Source organism: Aristolochia californica, unplaced genomic scaffold (assembly GCF_029961685.1).
Source record: "Aristolochia californica isolate CCGP_79_NKW_82.1479 unplaced genomic scaffold, dmAriCali1.0.hap1 SCAF_2, whole genome shotgun sequence".
Lineage (NCBI taxonomy): Eukaryota > Viridiplantae > Streptophyta > Magnoliopsida > Piperales > Aristolochiaceae > Aristolochia > Aristolochia californica.
This window is the reverse complement of record NW_027181881.1, coordinates 1067317-1077822: the sequence shown is the minus strand read 5'-3', so window position 1 is coordinate 1077822 and position 10506 is coordinate 1067317. Positions and strand designations below refer to the sequence as shown.

The window sequence follows — 10506 nt, the reverse complement described above, 5'->3', positions numbered from 1 at the left end:
GTAATCAGCTTTCCCTCGTTTGTTCAAACGGAAATGGGTATAAAAATGGGTATAAAAAAGGGTTTTATTTGCCAACCCAGTTTAAATAGTTCAATAGTTCCAACGAAGCTCACAGTTTCTCATACATTTCTCCCTCAGCTGTTTTCTCTTTTGACCTGAATGCTCTTGGGTGGGGCAAGCCAAAGGAAGCCTCCAGATTGGATTTTTTCAATTCAACCGTGGTAACCAAGGGTCCCATGCAGGAGCAGCGGCTTTATACTTTAGAGCAAAATGCGCGCCAAAATTTTCTAATAATCATAGTTAGGTGGCGAGAGGTGAATTTTAGACGATCAGATCTGAATCTCGTACCGGGTTTGGTTGCACGAATGAAATCCAATTCGACGCATTCAATACGTATCAGATTTTGTTGTCCATGATATGCCCAACGAGCCCTTTCATTCACACGATACAAGATAGGGCCCACGACAAATGTTTTATTTTAGGGTTTTAAAATCCAAAATTAACGACGACGGTCACGTTTTTTTATCAAACTGAAACCTTTAAAGGATTAATCGCTCAGGTAGATATCGGGGAGGGGCCCACCAGGTGAAGGCTTCCACATCATGGTGACATTATTATGTCACGATGAAACGAAAATGACGGTGATCGTCTCCACGAGACGCATCTCACCCTAAAGTCCGAAGCTCGTTAGTTTCGGTTTTTCTATACGTGTTTACGGTAGTTTCGAAAAGTATTCCTCTCCCAAAAGCCCCCACGATAGGGGTCGTCTGTATTGAGGCTGAAAAAACAGCACAATAAATCTTTCTATCTGTCAAATACAAAAACCCCTAAAATCGCATCGAATGTCATCTCTCTGGTTCTACGAAACGCCGATCCGTGGAGGCTTCGTATCGAAAACGATGCAATAACAGGAAAAAGGACCCTGCCAATCGCCATTGACGTATTCGTTTTGATCTGGTTCCGCGATCGGAGAAACCTTGATTGAATCGTAGAGAATTCAATCGCACAATCGTTACCGTATTGACGTTGTTTTCCACCGATTGGATCGAGTATCGGTAACTGTATAAGATATGGAAAACCATAGAGAGGGATCTTCAATGCAATAGAAAATGCCCGGCCTCGTCCAGAAAAATGCTCCAATTGGAAATGCATCGACAAATCTGTCGTCGTGGGGATCAGTCTCCGCGAACGGAATCTGGTCCAAGCAACGGACTGACATCACGTTTGATCAGCTCCAGAAGGTGCCTTTCTCTGCTCCGAGTCGCGGACGACTGAAAATTGGTGTCCGTTTGATATTTGTTCGAAAAATCGATGTTCAGTTTTTTTGTGCTGTGTGTGAATTGTGAAGGACGGATTAGACGTATTTATGCCGAGTTCGAATTGCATGGTTCTGATTATCAAATACGATCAACTGATTCATGGATTTGACTCATGCAGGTTACTGGTTCATAAGATCCAGTTCAGATTTTATTTTATTTTGCAGTTTGTGTACATTGGCTTTTCTGTTTTGTGTTCTCTATTACTTGTGAGTTCTTGGTCTGGATGAAGTGTTGCAGTTAATCTGGAGAAATTTCTTTATAATCAAGTACTAGCTGTTGCGCTTTTATCAGAGAGGCAGGAATCCAGTTTTTTCTATTCTCTAATTTCGTTGTATTTGCACCAGAGACAGTGATAATGGGTCAGGCCAAAAAATATACATTGGTGGAAAATATTGGATTTTTTTTCCTTTATTTGCAAATAAAGAAGCATCAGAGAACTAAATTTAAAGAGCTTATCTGATTTGTTTTATTTTCTATTGAAAAATTTCACTGTGGACGGGGAATTTATTGAGGAAGCAGCAAAGTTTGAGTAGAAATGAATAATTCCTGAAGTGACATTTCTCTTATTTTTCTTTTATTATCATTGGCCTGTCACTGTTTTCTCATAACTCATTTGAGGCTTAAATGTTTTGCTGTTCCATTTTCAGTTTTGGAGTGAACTGTCACCTCAAGCTCGGCAGGATCTCCTGAGAATCGATAAACAAACACTGTTTGAGCAGGCTCGGAAGAACTTTTATTGTTCTAGGTGCAATGGTTTACTGCTTGAACGTTTCACCCAAATTGTAATGTATGGAAAGTCTTTACAGCAGGAAGGTGGGGATCCATTCCTGTCTATCAAACCAAGAATTTTTACAAAGCAAATTGATAATGGATTCAGTATTCCATGTTTAGGCTCTCAAGATGAAGTCCAAGACCCATCAGTGCATCCATGGGGAGGGTTGGCTGCAACCAGAGATGGGATACTCACTCTTTTAGACTGCTTCATAGACAGGAGATCACTGAAGGCTCTTCAGAATGTGTGTAAAGAGTAAACTTGACGAGTTACTTACAACGCTAGTGAAGTTATTTGTTATATTATTGTAACCTTAGTTATATTACTCCAAATACAGGTATTTGATAGTGCACGTGCAAGAGAACGTGAACGGGAATTGTTGTACCCTGATGCATGTGGTGGTGGAGGTCGGGGTTGGATAAGTCAAGGAATGGCTAGCTATGGGAGAGGGCATGGAACCCGTGAAACTTGTGCTCTGCACACAGCAAGGCTTTCGTGTGATACACTGGTGGATTTTTGGTCAGCATTGGGTGATGAAACTCGACATTCTCTTCTAAGAATGAAGGAGGAAGATTTTATTGAAAGGCTAATGTATCGGTGAGTTACATTATCTGCAATTAGTGTGCTTACTTTCTTTTGGGTCTCCTCACCTACCTATTTAGAGTGAACTTCTGCATAAGGAACAGAATTGTTGTTGCTGAAGTTTACTTTGTCTTTAGTAGCAAAAGAGAAGAAACATAATTTACAGGCCTGAAGTGCTGTTATCACTAATGTTTCTATAAGAAGATTAATCATAACTGCACACTTGATTTGTGTCTTTTCAGACACAGAGAGTAACTTAATATTTCTATAAGAAATTAAATTCTAACGGCAAACTTGAGCTGTGTCTTTTCAAAAATAAAAAGCAAAACTTACTGGAACATTTAAGTTTTGAGGTGGGAGGGTGGTTGCAGTGGATTTCTCTGAATCAATGGTTTCAGATTGAAACTATCATCATTAATATAACCGAACAGAGAATCATGCAAGCTGTACTTAATATAACATGATAGCTTATCTCGTGCCCAGCCTGAAGTAGTGCATTAAGCCTGGTTGTTAGTTTGGCTTCAAATACCTGTATTATTTCCTTCCATTAGACCACCTTAAGCTTAATTTTCATTGAGAGAATAATTGTACCTTAACTTTGATCAATGTACAGTACTACATATTTTAAGAGATTCACACCCTTCCCCTATCAAATGGAGCAATAGACCACTGTGCAGCTAAGTTGATATGAAGCTTCTTACTGTTGAGGGATATATGTAACTTATTTATGGAGTAACTTAAGTGAAATAACTCTATTGAACCACCTCGGCTGCTGTTGTTTATTCTTCTTTTTCTTCCTCCATTTCCCCCCCAATTTGATTCTTAACCAAGTTGCAGCATTTAGCATATTATTGGATAAGTTATTTTGTATTAGTTCAGATCCAATTTATTCTAGGTTTTTGTTTATAACTATGTAAGCATTTCTTTAGGTTATCTAAACATAAGTACCCAGCTTGCCATGCTTGTTTGTTGAATATACTAGCCAGTTTTTGACAAAAGTCATTTTTTGTTGGACAGACCAACTACAACTCCTTGAATTTTGGAAAAAGAAAAGAGTTTGATGAAATCATAGTAACAATTCAATGATAAGACGAACAATGAATATTTCATGTGACATTTTTGTTAGTAGGAGTAATGTTTTGGTTACTCCAGTTCTATGGAAATAAGACTAAAGGTTACAGTCACTGAAAAGGTTACTCCAGTTCTGTGGAAATAAGACTAAAGGTTACAGTCACTGAAAAAGTTACTGCAGTTCTGTGGAAATAAGACTAAAGGTTACAGTCACTGAATTTTTTTTTTTTTTGTAAAGTTACAAATTAGAGCATATACTAAGATATATCCCTAAAGCTATTTTTCCATATGGTGGAGGGATAAAAAGGTTCCTGTTAGAGTAAATGGAGGGGGTGCTGAGCTAAGTAGCCATGATTGTCATCATCAAGTTAGAGTAATCAACATTCAAAAAAGAAAAAAAAATGCTCTTCCCAATTATGTTGACTAGCGACTAAAAATGTGGCTTCGTATTCGTCTAGCTTGTGTGTTAGTTGCTATATCCATCAATTGTCATCACTTGAGGCTGAACTGATGTTGGCAATTGAGATGATCGTACTTATTATTTCTGGAGGATGTTTAGCATTTGAGCAATCTAACATCCTAATAGTTCCTTGAGGTTGGGTCGCCATGCTAGGTTGTATTTTCTTACCTTTTATTTGCATAAAATTCACAACTTTTCCTAAAAAATAATAGTTCCTTGAGGTGATCTTGCATTTTGTATTAATTTTTTTTACTTCTCCTTTGTTTATATAAACTTTGTGGTAACTTTCAACTGGATCTTATGATTAAACTAAATCAAACAACAATGCTGTATGCAGTCATGGCAAGTTCCATCCAGATTTTACCAACCTATCCATTGCTTCTAGATGAATGAAAGACTCAGTTTCAGTGTCCCAATTTCTTCTCAAAAGAGACACTCCTCTCACCAAAGATATAGACAAGTTGGATTACACCCTAACATAGTAGGTCATCTGAGTTAGTCGATAGGCTCCTCACACCTTTAGTAGCCTTGGCATCCATGACTGGACCGGCTGATGTTCCTGATGTGTATTTAATTTTAGATTGTTGTCAGTCTTGAGCGTTTGTCTTTGTGTCCACAGGTTTGACAGCAAGAGATTTTGCAGAGATTGCAGAAGGAATGTAATTCGTGAATTCAAGGAGCTCAAGGAATTGAAGCGCATGCACCAGGAACCTCGTTGCACTAATTGGTTTTGTGTTGCAGATACTGCCTTTCAGTATGAGGTATATAATTGCTACCTGTCTTGTAAGGGCACTTCAGTTGTTGAACTTCTTAGTTTCTTTCATCTTTAAATATATCATCAAGTTGCCTATCAAATCATGTTTGTTTTAAAATTTCAACACTACCGGTGTATCATCTCGCAGTATCAGTTCTGATAACCTTTTACAGCTAGTACTTGTGTAGGAGATGAAAATGTACAGTTCTTTTTTTGGATTATGTTGAGAAAAGGGGTTTTATTAAGAGAAATCTTGTGGTAGAGAAAGTGTATGTAAATTCAGAGTTTGTGCACTAACTGCTAGAACTCAGGCAGGATTTAATACCCGCCAGCAAGGATGTGAAATATTTGTAAAAGCATTTCCAGTTGGATGGATTCAATTGAATTATAGGAATATATTTTTTTATTGGGAATGTCCGTTAAGATTTTGTGAGGAGTAGACTTCAAAAGGGGATGTCTAGAATATGATCCAATTACAATGAAGCTTTTTAATCGAGATTTTGGATGATTCATTGATTTGATCGTATGGTCCATCTGTCATGGGACAGTACTCAGCAAAGGGGCAGCAACCAACAGCATCTTCCACAATTGATATTTCCAATTTGCATGTCTATTATCTTTAACATTAGTGAGAATCCTTGTCCTTAAAATTCTAGGTTTGTCAGTTGATTGCAGGTAAGATCTCTGTAGGTGTTCTAAAAGCAATGAGCTGATTTTCCTATAATGTTATTCTTTCAGGTGTCTATTGATACAGTCCAAGTTGATTGGCACCAATCCTTCACTGATACAATAGGAACTTATCATCACTTTGAATGGGCAGTTGGAACAGGAGAAGGAAAATCTGACATTTTGGAGTTTGAAAATGTTGGGATGAATGGTTATGTTCAAGTGAACGGTCTTGACCTTGGTGGTCTGAGTTCATGCTTTATCACACTGAGAGCTTGGAGGCTTGATGGTCGATGCACTGAACTTTCTGTGAAAGCACATGCTTTGAAAGGCCAACCATGTGTTCATCGTAGACTGATTGTTGGTGATGGTTTTGTCACAATAATAAAGGGGGATAGTATCCGGAGGTTTTTTGAACATGCTGAAGAAGCTGAAGAAGAAGAGGTAATCAATGGTTTGATATCCTATAGCTTGTGTTCTTTTAGATGCAATGTTGGTTGTTTTCTTTTTTAAATGAAAATATCTTGTATGACACGTAGGATGATGATTCCATGGACAAAGATGGGAATGATCCTGATGGAGACAGCTCACGTCCTCAAAAGCATGCAAAGAGTCCTGAACTTGCTCGGGAATTTCTCTTAGATGCTGCAACTGTTATTTTCAAAGATCAGGTTTGTTTTGTTTACTTGAGTTACTTTCGGCCATCAGTTAATACCGTCCATCTTAGGAAGCTCAGGGAGTTAGTGGTAGGGGTGACCCAGAATCCGAACCTGGAATCCCGACCCCAAAAAAACAAAATAGGGTTCAAAAACCAACCTCATCCCACCCTGTTCCCCTTTCCATCAACCACGACTCCTACCCATCCCTGTATCCCTCCTTCTTTTCTGATGCATCTCTATATCCCCGACTTGCCTTACGAGTTGGGTTTGGAGAAACCTGTCCCCAATCTGAAATCCGTTGGGTATTTTTCCCACCCCATCCCCGGGTTTTTCAGGACAGGTCACTGAGGTTCCCCGCAAAACCCAACCTAATGCCCATCCCTAGTCAGTGCATTTGTGTTTGCATGTTGAGGCTATATATCTTTTGTATTTTTATTACCAAAATGTAGATTTTGGGTCTGGTCTTCCCCACTTGCACACCAACAAAAAAAAAAAAAAAAAAAAAAAAAAAAAGAAGAAGAAAAAGAAAGGGATATAAAATATGAAATATGTTTTTTGGGACAAATATAGACCTAAATATTACTGTGCTCCTCTTTTTTGTTTTGTTTTTGTGGTTATGTCAACATCTCTTTGCTCTTGGAATTACTTACTTTGTGAGAACTGGAACTTTGTTTACTTTCTCTTACAAATACAATGGAATTCTGCAAGTATAGAAAAAATAAAGTTGCTTTCAAGTTATTGTAATGTGGATTGGGCCTTTGGCTCAATGGCAACTGGGTGTTTCTAGTTTCTACTGTGAGATCTTGGCTTTCAAATCTCAATGGGGGTGCGGGGTGCAATTTCTCACTAATTTAAACTGGAATTATTGTTAGGTGGGTATGAAACTATTATAATGAAAATTCCAAGTGAAAGTAAAGGCCTTTTATTTTAAAGCTTTGCGAACTATTATGGAGTTTTGAGGGTAAAATATGACGATACAAATCTCTAACTTTTAAGCATAGACCAAGTTCTGGGTCTCATCTTTCCTCTATTAAGGCTGTTGAAAGCGTAATGGAACTGGAAAGTGTTAGGTTTTAGAAGATTCACTTCTTAGAAAGGCAAAGCTCTAAAAGTTACACTTGTGCACCCAAAGATGTCCTAAAGTGATCTTTTTTCTGAAAGTTGCTACTTGCATACACAAAAAACAGCTGAAGTAGGTTTTTGTTTGGAAATCTAAAAATAATGTAGGGTTTGACACAGTGATTCTTTCTCATTCTCACATTTTTATTTGGATATAAATTTGTTGTATAGTCTAGGCAGGATCCAAGACTATTACTTATTGTCTTGTCTGGGCAATGCATGGATAATTTTGAATTTAATCTTTCTCATGGAATTGTTAACCATTTCTTTGTTGATGTTATTGATATCCCATACGGATACTCATTTCTAAGGTCTTATATGGTTCTACCACTCAGGTTGAAAAGGCTTTCAGAGAGGGGACGGCTCGGCAAAATGCACATAGCATATTTGTATGTTTGGCCCTAAAGTTGCTGGAAGAGCGTGTTCATGTTGCATGCAAGGAAATCATTACTTTAGAAAAGCAGGTAGTGCAGAAATTTTCAGGTTAAGGGTATCTATGAAAATGAACTCAAAATTCCTGTTTGATGGATATCAATTATTTAACATTTACTTCATACAGATCAAGCTTCTTGAAGAAGAAGAGAAAGAAAAGCGAGAGGAAGAAGAGCGCAAAGAGCGGAGAAGAACAAAGGAAAGAGAGAAGAAGCTCAGAAGAAAGGAAAGGCTAAAGGGAAAAGACAGAAAATGTGCAGATCCAAAGCAAGTCTCAAGTGCTTCAGACTTGTCAGGAAAAGAATCCTGCTTGAGTGCTCATGAGGAGCAAAACAACATTTCCAACTCTGGGGATTCAATCAGTGAAACAGGAGAGAATACACTGTCCAGCCCTGTTTCATCAGATAATGTGGATGCACAATCATCCAATGCATTTATTGATCTGAAAGAAGAACTACTAGAAGATGAAGATGATAATCTACATTATCATCCATACAATGTTGACGATGACCTCAATCTAAGGGATAGTAATGATTCATTCATGATGGAGCAGTCCAAATCCTCTCGACGGAAATTGAGATTCAGGAAAGATTCAACGGACTTGACTTCTAGATGGTGTGATAGGAGGCGGTCCTTTTCGGTTGGTGAGGGCAATGTGTATGCATATGACTCAGTGACAAGGTCTTATGGTCACATGCTGGCTTCTTCAAGAAGCAGCAATGGGATGCATAGGCCTATAAGAAGCAACACCATGAAGTCCAATCCCCGAATTTGTGGACTCAAGTATGGGGAAAAGTTCCACTGTACTGGCAACAGGACACGTGACAGATATGAATCTCGTTCCTGCAGTTGTAACCAACATAATGGTTACAGACCTAAGGACGGACCTTATGTTCCTATAACCAGATCATCAAGGGATTTCAAAAATGCCAATAAGTTGGATTCAGGATCAGATTTGTCAACTAGGCCCTTCTATCGTAATAGTAAATTCAACCATGGGTATGTACCTGATAGTTGTGCAACTTCTAAGGCTAAGATCACAAATGGCAGCATTCCTCCAGGTAGAGGTGAGATACTTCACTCCAAGAAGGTATGGGAACCAACAGAATCACGAAAAAGATGCCCCCGAAGTAACTCATCCCCTGATGTTACATTGAGGTCATCTGATGGGAATGAGAACCCTTTTAGACAACCAGCTGACATCCAAAAGTCAGTTGAGGATAATTGCAGCTACATAATTTCTGATACTTTAAAAAATGGTCAAAATGATGATGGTGACAAGAAATCAACCAAAATTTCTACTCTAAGCTTACAAGATGGCTGTGAGAATGGATTTGGCTCGACTGCAGAGTCAAGATATTACTTGAAAAATGGGGCAAGTGAAGAAGTCGGGCTGCATGCTCTCTCTTCTTCTGATCCTGTATTGAGTTCTTCTAGTTCAGATAACTGCTCATCATGCCTTAGTGAGGGAGACAGCACAACCGGATCATCGGGTGCTCAAAATGCTGAATCTTCATGTACTTCAGACTCTGAAGATACAAGCCAGCAATCAGAAGGTAGAGAAACTTCTACATGTACTAAGGATCCATGTCGCAATTGCCTCAATGATAGTGTAGATGGTAAAATTAAAGGAAATGAACAGGAGTCTTTTACCAATGGTGCTACTTACTACAAAGAAGCCAGCTATAACGAAGACCAGCCTCTTAAAAATGGCCACAGGTCCGATAATGGTAGAGTTGTGATTGACATGGGTTTACAACAACTACACATGCTACAGATGCACAATCAAAGTGTAACCTTGCCACCTCTTCCTCTGCATTCGGCAAGGGGTTATTATCATCAGACTCCTGCATCATGGACAACGGGTCCTACTAGTGGACTGCTGCAGTTTTCCCAGCCTAATCGCTATCTTTTTGCAGGTTCCCTTGGCTACGGTCCATCTACGAACAGGTCATCTCATTTCTCTTTGCAGTATGGTACAACTACGCAACCAGTGGCAACTCCTGTGCTTACTGTTGGCCGCATACCACTCTATCCGATGGCCAAAAAGGCCAATGGTGTGAACTGTAAAGATCAAACAGAGCGTTCTACGTCAGGTGGAGACCAAGTGGCTAGCAGTGTTGCTGCTACAGCAATCTGTGAGTGCCCTCTCAAAGGACCACTCCCTGATGATCAACTTATCCGCAACAATGGGAAAGAAGGAACAACTGCTAAATCCCGTGATGAATGTTCAAACTTTTCATTGTTCCATTTCGGAGGCCCAGTTGCTACGCCTGTGAAAGATGATTCTATACCAGAACTTTCAAAACTAGCAGCAGCTTCTGTTCAGGTAGATCGTTCTTGCTCTGAAAAAGAGACATCTGTTGAAGAATATAGCTTGTTTGCTGCAAGCAACGGTTCGAAGTTCCCATTCTTCTGACACGCTATTGAATATGGTGCAGAAGATTTCTGGAGAGTGTTTTCTTCCCTGTTACCTGCTGCAGTTGAGAGAAAGTTTGAGAGCTTGTAATCTGTTAGACGATTGCGTTCTTTGAGAATTTCAATTTAGCTAATAGTCACCCTTGATTGATTGTGAATCCCATTCATCTTTTTGCGAGTGTAGAGAAAAGAAATACTGCGAGAGTGATGCAATGTTTAAAAAAATTTAATAAGAGGAAAGTTTTTTTGATACT

At 38.9% G+C, this 10506-nt stretch overlaps 1 protein-coding gene across 3 annotated transcripts; it reads left to right on the top strand.

Moving 5' to 3' along the window:
- Positions 1-786: 786 nt before the first annotated feature.
- LOC137955859 (uncharacterized) lies at positions 787-10504 on the top strand. Of its 3 annotated transcripts, none has more exons than XM_068803036.1 (9): positions 787-1241; positions 1967-2132; positions 2211-2335; positions 2429-2688; positions 4824-4965; positions 5697-6068; positions 6164-6295; positions 7738-7866; positions 7962-10504. In XM_068803036.1, the coding sequence occupies exons 1-9, from the start codon at positions 1110-1112 to the stop codon at positions 10251-10253; spliced, it is 3750 nt and encodes a 1249-aa protein (XP_068659137.1). In that variant the 5' UTR covers positions 787-1109; the 3' UTR covers positions 10254-10504. The 3 variants fall into 3 exon arrangements, with proteins under 3 accessions (XP_068659137.1, XP_068659138.1, XP_068659136.1); XM_068803037.1 differs by having other exon boundaries at positions 1967-2335; positions 7962-9390; positions 9754-10504; XM_068803035.1 differs by having other exon boundaries at positions 1967-2335.
- Positions 10505-10506: the final 2 nt, after the last annotated feature.